This window comes from Onychostoma macrolepis, chromosome 14 (genome assembly GCF_012432095.1).
Source record: "Onychostoma macrolepis isolate SWU-2019 chromosome 14, ASM1243209v1, whole genome shotgun sequence".
NCBI lineage: Eukaryota > Metazoa > Chordata > Actinopteri > Cypriniformes > Cyprinidae > Onychostoma > Onychostoma macrolepis.
Genome location: NC_081168.1, coordinates 13,534,299 through 13,555,141, shown reverse-complemented (window position 1 = coordinate 13,555,141; position 20,843 = coordinate 13,534,299). Strand labels below are relative to the sequence as shown.

The 20,843-nt window shown below is 37.4% G+C and overlaps 2 protein-coding genes across 14 annotated transcripts in view; both read right to left on the bottom strand.

Moving 5' to 3' along the window:
* Positions 1 to 18: 18 nt before the first annotated feature.
* chrnb3b (cholinergic receptor nicotinic beta 3 subunit b) lies at positions 19 to 5,312 on the bottom strand. Of its 3 annotated transcripts, none has more exons than XM_058798621.1 (6): positions 5,079 to 5,312; positions 4,259 to 4,410; positions 2,902 to 2,946; positions 2,001 to 2,110; positions 1,035 to 1,911; positions 19 to 176 (listed from the first exon to the last, which is right to left on the bottom strand). In XM_058798621.1, the coding sequence occupies exons 1-6, from the start codon at positions 5,140 to 5,142 to the stop codon at positions 33 to 35; spliced, it is 1,392 nt and encodes a 463-aa protein (XP_058654604.1). In that variant the 5' UTR covers positions 5,143 to 5,312; the 3' UTR covers positions 19 to 32. The 3 variants fall into 3 exon arrangements, with proteins under 3 accessions (XP_058654604.1, XP_058654605.1, XP_058654606.1); XM_058798622.1 differs by having other exon boundaries at positions 4,259 to 4,407; XM_058798623.1 differs by lacking the exon at positions 2,902 to 2,946.
* A 3,914-nt stretch (positions 5,313 to 9,226) lies between these two features.
* chrnb5b (cholinergic receptor, nicotinic, beta 5b) overlaps positions 9,227 to 20,843 on the bottom strand; it is a 35,368-nt gene continuing 23,751 nt past the window's right edge. For all 11 annotated transcript variants that reach the window (XM_058797618.1, XM_058797608.1, XM_058797617.1 and 8 more), the window contains 5 exons: positions 12,509 to 12,654; positions 12,379 to 12,423; positions 12,193 to 12,302; positions 10,627 to 11,587; positions 9,227 to 10,309 (listed from right to left, as the gene is read on the bottom strand). In XM_058797618.1, the coding sequence (XP_058653601.1) occupies positions 10,163 to 10,309; positions 10,627 to 11,587; positions 12,193 to 12,302; positions 12,379 to 12,405 (1,245 nt within the window). In that variant the 5' untranslated portion in view covers positions 12,406 to 12,423; positions 12,509 to 12,654 and the 3' untranslated portion in view covers positions 9,227 to 10,162. The remainder of the gene's footprint in view (positions 10,310 to 10,626; positions 11,588 to 12,192; positions 12,303 to 12,378; positions 12,424 to 12,508; positions 12,655 to 20,843) is intronic.

Below are 20,843 nucleotides of genomic sequence, written 5' to 3'. Positions count from 1 at the left end.
ATGTGATGTATTTGACTGGAATGACTCAAGTGTCATGGAGAAGGTGGAGGTGTTCGCAGGAACATCTTGAGGGCGGGTGTAAAGATGAGGATGGTGCCGAGCACGGAGACTGTGAGGAAGGCCCAGAGAAAAATCCTGTCCAACACCTGAGCTACAAACTTCCAGTCCTGAACTACCTGGAAGAGGGAAGGAATGTTCATTATCATTATCATAACTATCATGACTAGCATCGTCTTCATCAAATAATATCATTTATTATTCTTAACATCAACAGTATGCTAGAGCAACCTTATTACTACAAAACATCAGTAAAATCAAATACATTCTGGCGAAAATATATTTCAAATATATACTGTAATCAATGCAGCTGAGGGAAATATATTTTTCAAATTAAACAAACTATATTTAAACTCAAATGCCAAAAAAATATTACAGAATTTACTTCAAGGGACAGAAAATACATTTAAAAAATGTTAAATAAAAAAATAAATAAATTAAAAAAATATATATAAATATATATATATATATATATATATATATATATACACCATTGTTTAATTGTATGTTTTCAAAAGACTGCTATATGCTCACCACTGAATTTATTTGAATAAAAATACAGTAAAAGCAGTAATACTGTAAATATAAAGTATATATATTTTACTATAAATAACTTTATTTTTTATATATTGTAAAATTTTATTAATATGCTGATTTGCTTCTCAAGAAACATTTATTATTATCATCAATGCTAAAAATAGTTGTGCTGCCTAAAAATTTTTTTTTTTTTTTTAACTATGCAACATTTCTTTGGAATTCTTTGATAACAGCAAGTTCAAAAGAACAGCATTTATTTGAAATAGTAAACACGTTGTTTCAAAAGATTTCTGTCTCTTTTTAACAACTGAATGCATCATTTCTGTATAAAAAATATTTTAAACAACCTCATGTCTAAAAATAGTTTCATTTTTTATTTAAATATGCATTCATTAGGAACTTTCCTTTACCTTCATCTCAAGACATCTTCAAGCCCTTACCTCCCTAATAAAATGCTCCTTCTTAATGTGGCGTGAGATGTAGCGAACCGAGTTGGTTGCCTGCTCCAGCATATTAATCAGAGCTTGACCTTCTCCTTCGGGGCCAGATGACCCTTTCTTGTTCCTGGGCTTGAGGTCAGGGCTGTGAGGCTCCACCTCTGGGTAATGATAGCGGTCCGTGTTTCCCCTCATGCAGAGCAAATGAGGCAGCCGCTGGAGAAACAGCGAGCGCACCCACGGAGACATGGGATGGTAAGTAGCTGAAGAGCGGTGGTGGACGTTGATCACAAAAACCGTCACGATGATGGAGAGAGTGACAAAAATCATGATAAAAAGCAGGTACTCTCCAATCAGCGGGATAACCTTGGAGGAAGAAGGGATGATCTCCTCGATGACGAGAAGAAAGACAGTGAGGGACACCAGGACGGAGGTGGAGAGAGAGACTTTTTCCCCTTCATCAGAGGGAAGGTAGAAGACCAGCACTGTTAGGAAGGACAAGCCCAGGCAGGGAATAATGAGGAAGAGTGTGTAGAAGAGAGGAAGACGTTTCAGGATGAACGAGTATGTGATGTAGGGGTAGGAGAGGTGGCCGTCTCGTCGACTGCCTTTGACCCCAGTGGCACTGAGAATCTCCCACTCGCCATTATCAAAGAAGTCGCTTCGGTCCACCTGCTGGTTGATGAGGACTAGTTCGACCATGTTTCCATCATACGTCCAAGAGCCAAACTTCATAGAGCAGTTCTGCCGATCGAACGGGAAGAAGGTCACATCCATGGTGCAGGCGGACTTGTAGCTGGAAGGAGGCGTCCATGTGATCATGCCGTTGTTACGCACGATGGCTTTGGTCATAAGTGAGCCTTCAAAACGTCCATCGGCACTAAAAGTGGTCGGGATAATATATATTAATATTTGAATATTCAAAAATGAGTCATTATTGTTAAATTCACACAAATGGCACAAACTTACTTCTCATATAAAACAATGTCTGGGAGCCAGATGCTCTCTGACGGGACTCTGATAGAGGTGATGCCACCATAATTCTCAGGGTTCCATCGCAGTTTATAATCCAGCCATTCCTTACACAGAAAAAAAATAAATAAATAATAATAATTCTGAGTTCATTATAACAAAAGAAAAAAAAAGGGTTTCACTACTTTGCCAGGTAGCATTCAAAGAGAACTGCTAAATTTGTCTTCTGCACTGATAAGTGTTATTTTAGTATCATTGTGATACTATTTAGTTTTTTTTTTCATATTTAAATATTTTTATTTTTACATTTTCTGTTTTCACTTTAATGTAAAAGTTTTAGTAAATGTATTGTGGTTTTTGTTTGTAAAAAACCATGTAAATATTTTTTTATTCATTTTTAATTTCAGTTTTAGTAATTTTAATGCATTACATTACACTAAATGAAAATGAGCAATGTTACCTTGGCAATTAGCTTACATGAAATATGTTTAGGTTTAGATGTAATAATGGTTGGGCTTTGCCATAACCACATTGATTACAATATTTGGTGATTACTACAATCAAGTAAATAAAATAAAAAAATAAAAAACAATTCCCCTATGCACAGTAATTTCCCATGCACTGTAAACTATTTAAGATTTAAAAAAAAAAAAAAAAGTAAAAATGTTCAATTTTAAACTGTTTACTTTTAAATTGTGCATGAGGATTGATTGATTGATTCATTGATTCATTGATTGATTATTCTTATTATTACTATATTATTATTATTATTGTCATCATTATCATCGTCATCATTATGTATAACTGATAATAATAAAATAATAACTAATTTAGATTGTGTCCAACCCATTTTTAATTTCCCACACAAGTAATGACAGTGATGTTTGAGGTTACATACCTGCCATAGCCACACATTAGTGGTCATGAGTTGGTTTTTCTCATCCTAAATTCGTTAACGGAGAAGAAAGAAAAGATAATACCATAAGCGACTGAGATGTGTGTGTGTGTGTGTGTATGAGAGAGAGAGAGAGAGAGAGAGATTTAATATATGTTACTAACTCAAAGTCTTAACTCTAATAATTTACAATTAATTCTGGTGGTTGGATTCTAATGAATCTTAAAGTCTGCTGTAAAACAGAATAAGCAGCATAAAGAACCACATTGGGAAAAGACTTTTCATCAAACAGGTTTATATTATTACCCATTTTTCTTGAGATTTTGAGATATCTGAGGAAGAGCACTTCTGAGAGGGGTGACCCGGCCCACATAATAATAGCTGTCCTTATTTATTTTCCATAGCCCTCAAAATCATTGGCTATATCTTTTGATAAACGTCCAGCATAACCACTTTTAAAGCCATCTAATACTCTGAATTACGAGGCTCTTGGGCACATGTGCCTTTAGGTAGGTTTTAAATCAATAATATCAAACAGGCACATCTGAGCCCGCATCAAGTAAATCACATTACAAGGTGTACATGTAGCAACAGCAAGTTGACGTCATCATATTTTGATTATTATTATTGAGAGGAACACAAAGTCTTAGTGCACTTTATATGTTGGGTGTTTATTGTTACCATTTTTTTTTTTTTTTTTTTTTTTTTGAAGCTTTAACAAAGCGCATTTTAATACTGACGGATTTCATGCAGAATCTTACATTGAAGCAGGTTTTACAAAGAAAACATAATATACTCATTCAGGCTCAAAGCAGCTTAGATCACTACTGCTTTGAATGTTAGTGTGTGTCTGTCCATTTGCTGAAATGAATACCTGCAGCATTTGCTGAGCAAATACATTTCCATCAAAATATGCTGAATTACTATCAGTTTGAATAATTTAATCACAGAGGGAAATTGTACACCAATAGATTTTTGTGGGTGCACACTGTTAAAGATGCTACAGCTCTCTGGATCTCTGCTCTTTTAATAATTCAGCCTCCCATCATACGAGTCGTCTGAACAACAAAACCCTTTCAGAGAAAAAGTGAGGCAGAATAAAACCAGGAGATTGGAAAAAAGATGGAGGAGGGGAGCTGCTCTAAGGCATTATTTTCTATATATAGACTCTAAAGAAGCAGATGCCCCTAATATATGCCTAAGATACAGAGATAAACTGGCTTCAAATTCAATGGTTTTCAAAACCATGGACAGCTCCATCTGTTGTGTTTCAGCACCATGGACAGAGACTAACCAAGGACTGTCAAAGTTAGGCTTTCAAATTAAGCTTAAAAATTCTGAATCTGTATGTTTGTCTCACCACATCCACTAGCTGAGATATCTTCAAGCCAAAGCGGACCTTCACAGAGTGGTTTGCATGCTGAACAGGCCTGACCCAACGCTGGTACCCCTGAAACAAGTCCCTAAGAAGAGCATCTTCTCTTTCTGCCAGAGATACAAACTCTCTAGCTGCTAAAATACACATATCATTATCATTATCTTATTACATCATTGACATAATTACTTACAACTTACAATCATTGTTTATACAACTATCTCAATTGACCAGGTATCAATGCTACCTTCTATTAGTTAAAACGTGTGCTTTAATTAACTGCTAAATACCTGTGTTATAAAAGAGAGTCATATGAATGAAGTACACTAAGTGTAATGACACAGACAAGGACAGACAGAAACCAGACACTTCATATACACGGCAGTCAGCAGAAGTCCGCTCACTGCGTCCTTCACTAATTGTTTACTGACCTCAACTGAGGACATGTGTACTCAAATACACATAGTGAACAAATGACATTTTGAGGAGAAATGTGAGTAAATAAAAATAATGTTAAGATTTCTTATAATTCGCAGATGTTATTGCTGAAACAACCTTTCAAAACATTGTTCAACGACTCATTATGGCATTATTGAATCCTGTGCTGTACGCAAGGCATGAACATACATCATTCTGATTACACACAATTAATGATTACAAACTGATTTCATATAATAAATATATTTCGACTCTTTAAATGCATTATGCATAGTCCATAACTCAAAAACAAAAAAGGCTGTTAAACAAACATTTTTATGAAATAACTTTACAGGGCAGAAAGAGACAGTGATTGGTTTGCACTTACCAGGCGTGGTGGCGATGATGCTGCTAAACAGGGTAAAAAAAAGACCAATGACTGCCAGCGTCATTCTGGGAGAAAGTATTTGGTATTGCGTGAAACTAACTAAAATACATTTGAACGTATTAATTGCTCTTTAAAAACAACTTTTTGCAACAAGCGATGAAAGTTTGTAGTTGTTATTTGTTAAGAACACTAGACGATAGCAAAGCAGAGGATGTGAGTAGATCACTCCTAGATGGAATCCATCCAGGCGCGCGCGCGCTCGGGTTCCACAGCACACTAGCATACGCGAAGCGCGTGCGTGTCAGTTTAAAGGGGCTGATGAATGCATCACTTCAGCAAATAGATCACTCAGAAAATGCTGCACGGTGTAATTGTAACTGTCACTCTTTGGCCAAGGTAGCCAGCAGTACAATTCCTCACAGTTGTAATGAACGTGAGTAAAAAAAAAAAAAAAGGAATAAAAAAATTCAAAAAGACTGTAAAAAGTTAGTGATGAAATAGCTTGTATAGCCTATATAAGTATGTATGTATGTATATAAATATTGAATATGATTTATATTGAGACATAAGCAATTTTAATACATTAATAATAGGCCATTTAAATACTCTATGTACTTCAAATGATATTTGTATGTGTTATGTAAATCATAAGATAGTAGCAAGTTCATTTATAGTGTATTTATATCAACTCATTTTCCATCATTCAAATGCCAAAACAGATTTTCACAAATATGAATTATATATGTTTTATGTTTTTCTATTCAGGTGGGGACTTAAACCTGAATACACACAGACTCATGGGGACTCATGTCACGGTGGGGACCTAAATTGAGGTCCCCACGGGTAAACAAGCTAATAATTCACACAGAATGAAGTTTTTTGAAAATCTAAAAATGCCTGTAGTTTCCTGTAAGGGGTAGGTTTAGGTGTAGGGTTGGTGTAGGGTAATAGAATATACAGTATGTACAGTAGAAAAAGCATTACACCTATGGAGAGTCCCTGTAAACCACAAATACCAGACTGTGTGTGTGTGTATGTGTGTGTGTTTTTTTTTGTTTGTTTGTTTGTTTGGTGTTTTTGGGGGCCTTACTACTTAATGTAAAGTAAATTATGCTGTAGCTGATTTTATCCAACAATAAGTATTGTTTGGATGGTTTTTCTTCAACTTTGGCCAGTTTTATGTCCTTCGGTTTTATTTGTATAAAAACATTTCTTTCTTTTTTTTCTTTGGCTATATAAAAGTGAAAACTTAGTCTTAGTAACAGTATGCACTGGTCTAGAGTGCATTTGTTTACAATCTCACAGACATATTAAAATAAAAACTCAGCAGAGTCTCTTGTGTAAACACTCACATTGAGTCCAAGCAGCAGCTCAGGCAAACATATCTCCTCAGCGTTCATGGCTTCTGTCTGAGCTCAGATGATTTTCTGCTCCAGTTGGAACCAGCTGTGGCCTCCGTGAGGGTCTGTGTCACTTTTTTCTCATGCCATTGCATGTGATTCTCTATCATTTGAATATGAGATTAAACCTCACATAAAAACATGGTCAAATGTCTCACACACATCAGAGCTCTCAGTCAAAATCAATAATTCATGGATAGAATCAGAAAAATGCATTGCAATAGTTAAAAGTTGTGAAGTCTACGCTAGTATTATTGCGTTTGGCATTATGATATGATTTAATGGTTGCTGACTGATATTCTGTGCTTATTAGCTTCCTTCATCTACACTGCATATGCACACAGACCGCTGTCTTCAGAAGAGAGCAAAAACAGACTGGAAAATAACTTAAATATTCATACATTCCTTTAAATAATACATCTCAGCCTCCATTTGCACACTCCCCTGACTGCACCGTCGCCACCTGTCAAATCAGCAGAGCCACAGTCATGATGAGTTAACATTGAAAAACACTAAATATATCTCAGACTCCTCAGAAATGAACACAGCAAAAATACAGTACTAAAACCAGCAAGTAGAATTGGTGATTAAAGTGATAATGAGAAGGTGAAAAGACCCCCTTCTGCATAGCAGATGCGTGTTTATTTATTTTATTTTTTATTTTTTATTTACCAGTGCATTCATGTGGAAGCATAGAAAAAAAAAATTATGTTTCAACAGATTCTTTTTCCTAAAGTTATTTTATAGTTTTTATGACCCAGAGGTTTTTAAAAGAATAGTTAACCCAAAAATGATAATTTGCTGAAATGAATTCACCCTCAGGCCATCCTAGATGTTGATGACTTTGTTTCTTCATCGGAACAGATCTGGAGAAATTTAGCATTACATCACTTGCTCACCAGTGGATACTTTGCAGTGAATGGGTGCCGTTAGAATGAGTCCAAACAGCTGATAAAGACATTAGAATAATCCATATGACTCCATTCCATCAATTAACGTCTTTAAGGCTTTTTTTTTTACTTAAGAGTCCTCTTTCTCCATGAAAAAGTCATCTTGTCCGAATCAGGAGAAATATGCACAGATCAAGCACTGTTTACAAGCAAAAACAGCCCAACACAGTTCTAAACAAATATGTCAGTGCATTTTGATATACAGTTGCGCTCAAAATTATTCATAACCATGGTAAATATGATCAAAGGCGGCTGTGAAAATAAATCTGTATCATTAATCCTTTTGATCATTTATTTTAAAAATGTACAAGAATCTAACCTTTCATTGAAGAATGAGAATTTAAAATGGGAGAAAAATCTCATTATGAAATAAATGTTTTTCTCTAATACACATTGGCCACAATTAATCATACACTTTTATTCAATACTTTTGCCAAGATATCAGCTCTGAATCTTCACCTATAATGCCTGATGAGGTTAGAGAACACCTGACAAGAGATCAGAGACCATTCCTTCACTCAGAATCACTCCAGACCCTTTAGATTCCCAGCTCCATGTTGGTGCTTCTTCTCTTCAGTTCACCACTCATTTTCTGCAGGGTTCAGGTCAGAGGACTGGAATGGCCAGCAGAAGCTTGTTTTGTTCTCAGTGACCCATTTTTGTTTTGGTTTTGATGTTGTTTGTGGATCATTGTCCTGCTGGAAGATCTAATCACAGCCCATTATAAGATTTCTAGCATGGACAGTCAGTTTTTTACTTTTTATATGTTGGTATTTAATTGAATCCATGATGTCATGTATCTAAACAAGATGTCCAGGACCTCCAGCAGAAATATAGGCCCACAACATTAAAGATACAGCAGTATATTTCATTGTACACATGGGGTACTTTTTTATCCCTGTGTTCACCAAACCCATCTTGAGTGTTTGCTGCTAAAAAGCTCTTTTTTTTTGTTTTGTTTGTTTCATCTGACCATTGAAGCCAGTGCTATTTGAAGTTCCAGTCGTGTCTGATAACTGAATATGCTGGAGCTTGTTTTTGGAAACAAAAACATCACCCGGAAAAACGTGGTGATGTAGGGGCTGTTTTTTGGGGGGGGAGGGTTGGAGGCTTTCAGACCCCAAGATTCAACTAATCTCTGCAATTCTCCAGCTGTGATCCTTGGAGAGTCTTTGGCCACTCAAACTCTCCTCCTCACTGTGCATTAGGCCATTGTGTACTAGAGAAAAATATTTATTTCCTAATGTGATTTTCCCCCACTTTTTTTACTTCAATTAAAGGTTAGACTTTAAAAAAAATAAAAAAATAAATAAATGAAAGATCAAATGGATAAACAATGCAGACTTATTTTCACAGCCTTCTTTGGTCATATTTACCAAGGCTATGAATAATTTTGAGCACAACTGTAAATGGACAACAGGTTCTCACCAGAGAAAACACAAAAGCAAAACATTCTGACGGCACCCATTTGCTGCAGAGGATGTATTAGTAGACAAGTGATGTAATTCTAAATTTCTTCAAATCTGTTCCAATGAAGAAACCAATTCATCTACATCTTGAATGGCCTGAGGGTTTTATTTTTGGGCTAACTATTCTTTAAAGATTGTGCTAAACACACAGAATAATTTTATTGAAAACAGCATAGAAACTTTACTAAGCCAACATTAACAAAAACCGATAAGCTGGTTGTTAATTATTTATATATTCATAAGCTGTATATAAAAATGTATCTGTAATCATACATTAGCAGCAAAATGTACGTAAATGAAGGAGCAGAAGTGACAAAACAATTTGTATGGTTTCAATTTATTCTTTTCTTAATACATTACATAACCATCATAATAAAATAAGTAATAATTATTTATTAAGTACTCATCAATCATTCCAATGACAGCACATGTCCAAAAATCTGTCTGTAAAGATCGATCAAAATGCTGCTGCAAGATGCTGTTCATGTAATGTTTAAACCAATCTAAATATAATAAGGGGGAAAATGATGTGAAAATGTGCATTAAAGAACAGTGCATGCACATGTGTGTACAGTATGTTAAGGTGTAAGATCTATATTCCAGTAAAAAGCTTATTATTTGACTTAAATAAATACCCACATTGCTATTGAGGATTGATGTTTTTAAAGACAGTACATACTATAGTCCTGATGTGTCAAAGCACCTTAAACACATTACAGGTCTATGATGAGTTTCTCTGATGTAAACAAGTGTTTTTTTATGTAGAAGTGTGCAGATTTGAATGCATCTTGCACACAAGCATTTGGAAATTTCAGAAAATCAGAATATGTTTAAGAAAAACACTCAGTTTTGACAAATCAAGTCAAGGGGAGAGTTGGTTTAGAGCCATTTCGGGATTTTGAGCTTCATTTTCTATGAGAGGTTAGAGAATGTTGAGGCCTCCAGGGCTAAATGTTGTGGTTGAATGACAGCTCCGAAGGGTTTTTGAGTTCGGGTCAGTGTTAGGGCAGCTAAATATTCAGTGTGTGTCCAGTATTGTGCTCTGACTCAACGGCATCTAAGAATTTTGTGACATTGTGCACTGAATGGCACACAGAGCTTAACAATTAATGATGTGTCTGGTTTGAAGTCCATTGTTGGGCTTTTTGCTACAATACTTATTGAAATAAGAAGGTTGTCATGTCAAGTTTGTGATAAGACTAGGTTGTGCACTGAAAATAAACAGCCATATGGGTTGGGTTGAAGCTGGTCTGACTTTATGTGATCTACAAATCATCAGCGGAGGGTATGTTATAGCTCTTGAAGAGCGGCTGCATAAAGAGGCCGACGGTTCCTGTAACACACACTAAAACAAAGATCCAAAGAAACAGACGGTCGATCACCATAGCCACATATTTCCAGTCCTCGATAATCTGTGAGAAAGAGAGAATATGCAGATTTATTTGAATTTATATTTGATATATCTGCACTACCATTCAAAAGTTTGGAGTTGTTAAGCTTTCTCTATTTTTTATATATTTTAAAATCCATTTTATTCCTGTGATGACAAAGCCGAACTTTCAGCATTATATTATATATTGTATGTATGTATATATATATATATATATATATATATATACACACACACACACACACACACACAATATCAAATACATTAAATACCAAATTTAGATAGGTCCATTGAACAATTTTATTATTTCAGTTCATTTAAGTGAAACTCAACACTCACCCCTTCATCATCATCCTCATTCTTCAACTTGTCAGCGATATATCGGACCCCCTTCACAGCCTCCTCCATGTCTGCAGAGCACTTTACCGCCATTCGCTTACGAAATTCTGTGCTTTCCTGCAACTCGCCAGGTCTCCAACCAATGTGCTTGGCATCTTCATTGACAAAGAAGGTGGAATCAGTCTCATCCGCCTCACTTTTTGCTGGGAGATCTGATGAAGAGCACTGCTGGTGCGTCCTGTGAAATTTCTCGTGTTTGTTGGACTCTCCCGGTCGTCGCATGAATAGGAAACCAGGCAAACGGAACAGGAAGTAGTATTTGACCCACTTGGGCATAGTGTGTGTGCTTGGGGAACGATGGTGCACGTTTAGCACACACACACTTGTGACAATTGAAAAAGTCACCAAGACCATAGTGAACATCAAGTACTTTCCAATGAGGGGCACAGCGAGTGAGGTCGGGGGTACGATTTTGGAAATAAGCAAGAGGAACACAGTTAAGGCCAGAAGAACAGAGATACACAAAGTCATCTTCTCTCCACAGTCTGACGGGAGGTAAAAAACTAAGATGGCCAGTGAAGTGATGAGAACGCATGGAATGATTAAGTTAATGGTGTAGAACAGCGGTTTGCGTCTGATGATAAAATCATACGTTATATCCAAATATGTGGCGTCATTTGGGTCTTCGTTTTTGCGACCAGGCAAGGACACAATATCCCATTCACCACTTGGCTTGAAGTCATCTCGGCTGGCAAAGTCCGACAGCAAGATGAGATCGATTTCTGTGTGGTCATAAGTCCATGAGCGGAACTTGAGTGTGCAGTTTTGCTGGTCAAAGGGGAAGTCCCGGACCTCAATTTTACAGGCACTCTTATAAATGGCTGGTGGTAGCCAGGCAACCTCACCGTTATTTGACACAACCGCATTGGAGTAGAAAGACACTTCATATGTCCCATCAGCACTAAAAATAACAAACACATTGTTTTAAATTTGTTGTTTTAAATATAAAAAGCAAAGTATCCTTTTTTGCTTGTGTGCATGATAAAGTGCATAATAAAGGAAAGTTAAAGCTGATACTCTTATCCTGAGTGCCAGCTCATCATCATGCGAAAAACGCTGTCATTCTAATCTCAGTCTCAGTTCCTGAGATTAACGCAGTAACTCTACCCTTGATAAAGGTGAAACCCTGTCCAAATCCTGCATTGATGCAGTATTATAAAAAGATTACGAAATAAGACTCCTCCTGCAACCTGTATTTTTTTATAAGGATTCAACCTTTGAACAAATAAAACTGCTTGTAAATTATTTAAAGAGATAGTTCGGCAAAAAATGAACAATGTCATTCCAAACCTATGACTTTTTCTTCTACAGCACACATAAAAATATTTAGAATTTTTGGTCATGCAATGAAAGACACTGAGATCCAGTGTGGTTTTGGACCCCACAGAATTTCAGTGTATCAGCAAAAAGAGTTGAAATATTCTCAAATATATTCTCTTTTGTTTTCTACAAAAGAAAGAAAGGCATTCAGGTTTGGAAGGACATGAGGGTGGATAAATGACTCACTTGTTGTACAGGACAATGTCAGGCAGCCATATATGCTGGGAGGGAAGGCGAACTTTCCTGATCCCTTCATACTCCTCTGGATCCCACATCAGCCGGTAATCATTCCATACCTGCAAAAGAAACATAATTTAGAAAGATTTATTTATTTATATTACAACCCAAACACAAAAGTTCCACTGCTCATACCTGAGTGAGCCAACAGTTTGTGGTCATGATCTGCTCTCTCTCATTCTGAAATACAAACATAAACATATTATAAACATTGACTTAATAAAATGTGCCATGTGTGGCAGCTCCTCATGTTTCAACTACCCACCACACTGATGAGCTGGGCAAGGGACACTTGGATTGCAATGGTGACCTGCTGGCTCTTGTTGACTGCCGGACGGATCAGCTTGTTGTATCGGTCAGGGGAGAGTAAATAGTTCACCAAACGTTCTTCCACCTCTGCACACCATACAGCTGAAAAACAGATGTGAATAAGTTAAAAAGTTTTGAATTAAATGGAAGAAATTGTTTACTTGGGATTTTTCTAAATGACTTACACATATGTAATCCACACAGAATTTGTAACACCATTAATACAATGATGCACAATTAAGACAAAATGAACATAAGTGACAAATGGAGCAAAAATGGGTTTTGGTTGGTAAATAATTTAAACAATTTTTGAATAATTTAAATATATTTTAACCATGGTGCTTTGCTAAAAAGCCTCAATTTCTCATTAGCACAGGTTTTGTATTTCCTTTTGGAACTGATAGATTATGGACCTCATGCTTATTCACATTGATACACTGACCTGAGCTTATGCATCTCAGATTCAGTCAAAAACTTAAAGCCAGATCAAATTTATAAGAAAAGAAGCTCATAAATAGATTGAATCCGATATTTGCATAATGAGAACTTTATAAGCAATTTCTTGTAGGTCTGTCTTTTTTGACTGCGAACACCACAAGTGTGACAAGGTGCGGGGAAAAAAAAATCTAAAAATGATCAAGAAACTTTTGGGAAGTTGTTTATGTGTGAGTGTAGGTTTTAGTCCAATGTGATGATATAAACAAGCATTGTTCAGCAAAAAGAAAATCCTCTCCAGGTCAAAATGACTTGAATAAAATGTGAGAGTTTATCTAAATAAAGGAATGGTGAGCATAACAGACTTCTTTCAAAAACCTTTAAAAAATCTTACCAACACCAAACCTTAGAACAGTACTCTAAATTAAAAAGATCTAAACTTTGCTAAACTTACTGTTGTGTGTCTTCTAACAGCTTTTACATTAAAGGAAAATTTACCATTACCATTAGTTTACCAAACAGAATTTTCGGTAACACTTTCTATGAAGCCCATATTTATAATACATTATAAGGATATTCTTAAGGCATTATAATGAATGCATAATGCATTATAAAAAACCTTATAATATGTTATACCGTCTTATAAATAATCATAACAACAATTATAATACATTATAACTCTTATGCATTTGTGGTTATAACTTTTAAGATTATGATTATTTATAACACAATGAACACCAAATTAAATCTACTTTCACATTTATAATGGACTATATATCTTGACATTATTTAAGATCTGCACAGTATCTTACTACATCTTGTAAGTGGTTAGGTGTGGAGTGTTATTTGAGTGTTCCATGTGAGGCTAATATTTTGATGTGAGCTAGTTAATCATTTCAGCTGAAAAAAAAAATGCAATGTTTATATGTTATGTTACACTTTATTTTGATGGCCCCCTTCGTCTATTGACTATAAGCAATTTTGCAACTACATGTCAGCTAACTCTCATTATCTGATCTTATAGCTGTTTGAGAGAAAAAAAAAAAATTATTACTATTATTATTACTATACTTATAAGTGGTCATTGATGGCTTTAAGTAAAGTAGCATAAGAAAGATGGCAAGATATGAGACTTATAATACATTATAACTATGAGAAATATAATCCATTGTAACTTAAGTGGATGCATATTCTTAAAAGCTATAACCACAAATAAGTAAATATTATAATACATTAAAACTGTTCTTATGAATATTCATAAGATGATATAACACATTATAAGGTTTTTTATAATGCATTATGCATTCATTATAATGCCTTAAGAATACTCTTATAATGTATTATACATATGGGCTTCATAGAAAGTGTTACCGAATTTTCTACTGTTTTCATAACTAGACAGAACTATATTTTAAATTTCAAAGCCTATTAAAAAAAATGTATGATTGATTTTATTAGATTTTCTACATTTAGTCGTCATTGGAACATGCAACTAAAGGGTAATTTTGAACAGGTAGGCCAAAAAGTAAGTTTCAGAAAGAAGAAAAGAGAAAGCCCAAAACTCTACTGGTGTTTCTGTGCCACTGTCTCTAAGGGACAGCAAGTCAGGACAAATGACATCACTCTGTGGACAAGCAGTGCACTGCGGGGACAATGAGTACAGAGACTACAAGATTAAAGTTGACAGTAGAAGCACTGGGGCAGCAGTCAGCATTCAACACACAATCACCCAGCCTGTGCTCAGTGAGACATACTCCATCTGACTAACAGCTCAACAAGTACAGCTGAAACATGCGACAAATTAAATGAATGCTGTGATTAGCAATTTTGGGAGCCATGTGAGCAAACCAAGCAGAACCAATCTGAAACTCTCCAAGAATTTCCCAAAGCTGAGAGTGAACGTTTTCGTACACAACCATCTTTTGAGAACACATTTTTGGAGGTTATTATTCAAAATGGCAGAGGCGTCAGACTGTGTATGTGCACTGATAAATAAACACTTTAACTTCTAAAGCTACATATTAATGTTCATTCAATGTTTTATAACCTGTCATAATAATGTATTTATCTTCTGTATTTCTTTTCTCAGCAAATAGTGATATATCAAATGAATTAATCCACAAATCATATAATTAACTAATTTTGTCAGGGAGTCACCACAGTCACCGCAGTCTCCACCAACTACGCTCACCAGATCCCAATTCCCTGATTTCTGATCACCGCCACCTGTCAGCACTAATCAGCAGCACTATATCCTTGCATTCCTCCCACACACTCACTGTCTGGTCTCAAACATCGCATGCTTGACTTACCTGATCCTAACCTTTGTTTATTTTGTTATTATTTAGTTTGTTATTGTGTACATCGACGATATCCTGAGCTACTCCCAGAACCTGGCTGAACATCGCCACCACGTTATGCAGGTCCAACACCAACTCAGGAAGCACCATCTCTACCTGAAGCTCGAGAAGTGTGAGTTCCACAGCCCCATGGTTCAATTCCTCTGCTACATCCTCAGTGCGGATGGTATCCAGATGGACCAGGGGAAGGTTCAATCCATCCGTGACTGGCCCCAGCCTCAGTCTGTAAAGGAACTCCAACGATTTCTCGGCTTTGCCAATTTCTACCGTTGACTCATTCAGAACTTCAGTATCCTCTCAGCCCCCCTCACTTCCATGCTCCGCCAGAAACCCAAGTCTCTATCCTGGAACTCCAAAGCTCGAGCCGCCTTCAAGAAACTCCAGAAGGCCTTCTGCACTGCTCCCATCCTCACACATGCGGAACCCCAACTCCCATTCATCGTGGAAGTGGACGCCTCCACCACCGGTGTTGGAACAGTGCCGTCTCAGTACCACGGAGAGCCTCCCCGACTCTACCCTTGCTCTTATTTCTCCAGAAAGCTTTCCCCAGCGGAGCGGAACTACGATATCGGTAATCGGGAGCTGCTCGCCATCAAGCTGGCGCTGGAGGAATGGAGACTCTAGCTGGAGGGAGCACAACACCCATTTACAGTCATCACGGATCACAAGAACCTTGAATATCTCCGAAGTGCCAAGAGGCTAAACCCTAGACAGGCCCGCTGGGCCCTCTTCACCAGGTTCCAATTTACTATCACTTACCGACCCGGAGATAAGAATGTCAAGGCTGATTCCCTCTCTCGCATTCACGCCCCTGACGAACCCTCCGTGCCTGAACCCATACTCCCTCCAGCAGTCCTCATGAGCCCCATCCGGTGGGCCCTGGATGAACAGATCCGCATCGCCACCCTTACCAAACCGCTGAGAGGCCCAGAAGGTAAAACCGACGTACCCACCTCTTTGAGATCTACCCTTCTGGGCTCCCTTCATGCTTCCCCGGGCTCTTGACATCCAGGCAGCCAGTGTACTCTCTCGCTCCTCCAAGCTCGGTACTGGTGGCCCAGTATGGCCCGGGATGTCTCCCAGTATGTTCGTGGATGCTCAGCCTGTGTCATCTCTAAAACTCCTCATCACTTACCCCCTGCAAAATTGGTCCCATTACCAATTCCACGTCGTCCATGGTCCCACGTCGGAGTCGACTTAGTTACTGATCTCCCCAACTCTGAGGGGTTTACCTGCATTCTCGTTGCAGTGGACAGATCCTCCAAAGCCTGCAAGTTAATTCCCCTCCGGGGTTTACCCACATCCCTAGAAACAGAAGAGGCCCACTTTCATCATCTCTTCCGCACCTTCGGCATCTCGGAGGATGTCGTCTTCGATCGTGGGCCACAGTTCATCTCCCGTGTCTAGAAGGTTTTCTTCAAACGTTCCAGTGCATACTCTGCTACCAACCCCCTCTGTTTCCCTTGACAGAAGAACCCTCCGACGTTCCAGCTGTAGACCACTGGTTCCGAGTGAGCGAGAGAGTTTGGGAGCTCATGTCCAACTCCAGCAGGCAGTGCGGAGACATAAAACCTACGCAGATGCCTGCCGGTCTTCTACCCCCGTCTATCGTCCTGGAGATAAGGTCTGATTCTCCACCCGCAAACTGCATCTCCGCCTGCCCTGCTGGAAGCGGAGTCCCCGCTATATCGGTCCCTTTACCATCGAAAGGCAAATAAACGAGGTTACCTTCTGTCTCCAACTCCCAGCACGGTATCGTATCCATCCAGAATTCCATGTCTCACTTCACCATTCCCCGCTTGCGTACCTGGATTGTCTGCTCCTCTGATTCCCCTCTGCCATTGTTCAATAAACCTGCTGTTTGTATTTCACTTACCTCTGTGTCCCATGTCTATCTGCTGACAAATTTATTCAACTGACAGCCCTGCTACGAATTTTTATTATTTTTTGCACATGTTGATGCTACCTGTGGTAAATATCTCTCATAAAACTCATATTTCATTATCCCTTCAAAATAATTAACACATCCATTATTATGAATCCAGACAGTTACATAATGAGCCCCACTCATCTGTAAACAAGATGCACTGAAGCAACAATCCTCATGATTCACGGACCGCATGCGGAGGGTCACAGAAGCCCTATGCCACATCTCTCATTAAGACCCCATGGGGACGATCATTCTTTAATGCCAAACATGAGTCAGCAGTTCAGCCCATCACTGCCCCATCAGCACACATTCTTTATCACAAGCTCTCATATTACAGCATATGAAAGCAAAGTCTGACAGTAATTATCATAATGAGGGTTTAGTGAGCAAAATGATATGACCATAAATGAACACTACAAACACAGCAGTAACCATGTTTTCATTCCAAGTTGTTTCAGGTTACACATTATAGGCAACATATTGGAACATCTTAAAAATCAGATTACTGGAAAATATTTTATTAGCAAAAAAAAAAAAAAGTATTTTGAAGGAAGTGTTTTTTGTTGGTGGGTTTGTTTACTTGCATATTAAAAACACATAACTACTGTATAACATAAAAAATATATATGACCTATTAAGCCTTTTTAGTTCTTGATTTGAGCAATTCTGTATGGAAGTGTGTTTCTTATGAAAGCATCTTTCTACCACAGAAAAAAGGTGACTTTTTAATCTCAGATTTCTGACTTTTCTTTTTCTTCACAAATAAAATTAACATTCAATTCTGAGAAAAAACTCAGAATTGTGAGATTAAAAGTCACAATTATCTTTTTTATTATTTTTCATTCTGTGACAGAAAAAAAACAGAATTACACAAAGTAAACTCAGAATTCAGAGAAAAAAGTCAGAATCGCAAGAAACAAAAATCCAATATAAACTCAGAATTCAGAGAAAATTAAATGTGAAATAAAATTCACAATTACCTTTATATATATATATATATATTAGGGGTGGAACGGTACACAATGTCACGGTTCGGTACGATTTCGGTACAACAGAAAAAAAATAAAAATCTATGCTCGGTTTCTTTTCATTTATTTTGAACAGACAGCAGTACAAATTACATTTTTTTCCACCTAGATGTGGAAATACTAAATATTATTACATGTAAAATCTGCAGTACATATAGGCCTATACATACAAGGAATAAATTCTTGAAATATATCTTATTTAGTTTACAGATAAACTGGGGGGGGGGGCAGTGCGACACATAACGTAGCCTATATATGCTGAGTTTTTCAGTAAATTTTTGTGACACGCTTAATTTGTTCACAGAAAGGAAACTGAAATGGCAAAAAGCGACATTCTATTTGTTTTCCTTATTTTACAAAAGCACGTTTTGTTTTCATTGTGAGTGTACACAAATAAAAGCAGACCTTTATACAGTGATGCATTATTAATAAGACAATAAATGTTTAAAGTTGATTCTGCTGGCAAAAGGAAGCAGTTGAAGTGATCGCGCCGGAGCGCGCACACACACACACACACACACACAAAACACATCAGTTCCAGCATTGCTAAATTGACAGTAAATAAAATACAGTGAACCAAACATCAGCGCGCCCGCTTCTGTGTCACTGTTGGAACGCTGAAGTACAAAGCCTATCATTTACATAATAAATCATAGTTTAGCATTCAGATAAATTACATCGCAAATATGGAAATATTATGGAAATATTATGAAATATTTGGATTTGTGCCGAATGAGAGAGGTAGGAGGATACACAAGCACAAAGCTCCATTTCGCAAACAGTTGAGTGCGCAAGCCTTTAAAGTATACTCCCTTGTCAGTCTATGTGAGAGACGCATTCAGAATCAGCACATAGTCACTGTCTAGTGGGCTTTGTTTTCAAGTGCACAACAGTGATGGGTCGTTCTTGAACGATTCGTTCTTTTTGAACGAATCTTTAATGTGACTCGGGAAGAACAAATCATCTCGGAGAGTGATTCGTTCAGTCGCGCATGCGCAACATCCTATAGGTTCTGCACTGAATTAGTTCACCTGTTTCGAGTCTTCGGATTTGAGTCGTTCGTTCATCACGTGACAGCCTCATACACAGGTTCAATACGTGAACCCTGGCACGTTTTTATTACGTAGATATTGGTACGTATTGCTGTTTTTTTTATTACGTTGCTTCAAATACGTATTGCGGCGGTTCAGAATACAAATATCCGTGGACTGTTGCTAAAGATTAATGCTCTGTCTTGTTGGAAATATGCCCTACACCAAATCCAGCCCTAAACCTACCCGATAGTGTTAACAAATGCAAAACTGATATAAAAACATATTAGGCTGATGCAGATGTGACATTTGAACTTCCTTTTACACATACTTCAACTGCTTTGTCGAACCGTAGTTACACAGGATTCGAACCGGTGCTTCTCGTCTCCTAAGTCCGTCTCCGTACTCCGTGAGCTACTGAACAAACTCATCATCTATGAAAACTCATAGATAAAGAACGTTCAAAAGCATCAGTTTTCAAATCTCCCAGCATATTAATATTGTTTTGAAGTCATAGCATAATATTCTTCAAGTAATTGTGCGAAAATTACGCTTTATTAATCGCAACTCTGTAAATTTGTGTGAAAGTGTTCATTTATTTTGGAAACTGCAGTGATATGTACTTACTGGTACGTATTTCATGTCACACTAAAAAGTGCACCCAGGTACGTAAATGTCATGAGACCAGGTAGGACAAAAGAATGAACGACTCAAACCCGAAGACTCGGGATACGAACTAATCAATTCTCTTTCCGGTTCTGGCTGCATAGGTTTAGCTTATGAGGCTGTCACGATAAACGAATGACTCAAACCCGAAGACTTGTCAGATAAGAGGTGAGGTGAGCTAATCATAGACTAAAGACCCAGGTAAACAATGAATTAATCTTTTCTGTTTCTTATAGCATTAGTTTTGTATTGTTTGTAGTGTGATCAACGTTTGCATAAGTAGTAGATGTGTTAGGGAAGTAGCACGTAACATTTTAATTATATTTTGCTAAAATGAACGAAATGACTCGAAAAAAGATTCGTTCATTTTGCTGAACGAGACTCAAAGGTCCAAGTCAGTAAAATGATCCGAACTTCCCATCACTAGTGAACAATTCATGGCATTCGCTGTTCTTCTGCTGGCGGTTATCAAACAGCGTTGCATTACTGCAGGCGCTGGATTGGGGGTGAACTGCCTGTATTCGTTGTAATTAGGTATTAGGCCTCATGCACCGAACCGAGGTGTCCGTACTCCGTACCATGACAGTTCGTACGAATACATGTATCGTTCCACCCCTTGTGTGTGTGTGTGTGTATATATATGTATCATGGCAGAAACAGGCTTCCGTATTTTCTGCTTCAGACAAAAAAATAAAAAAGTCACTGCAACTATTTATCTCACAAGTGTGATATATTTCTTGGAATTGTCACTAGCAGTTTGGACTTCTCCCAATTCTCCCAATTTATAATTCACAATTACAACTTTATATCTCCCAAAGTGGGATTTTAAACTTTTTATTTT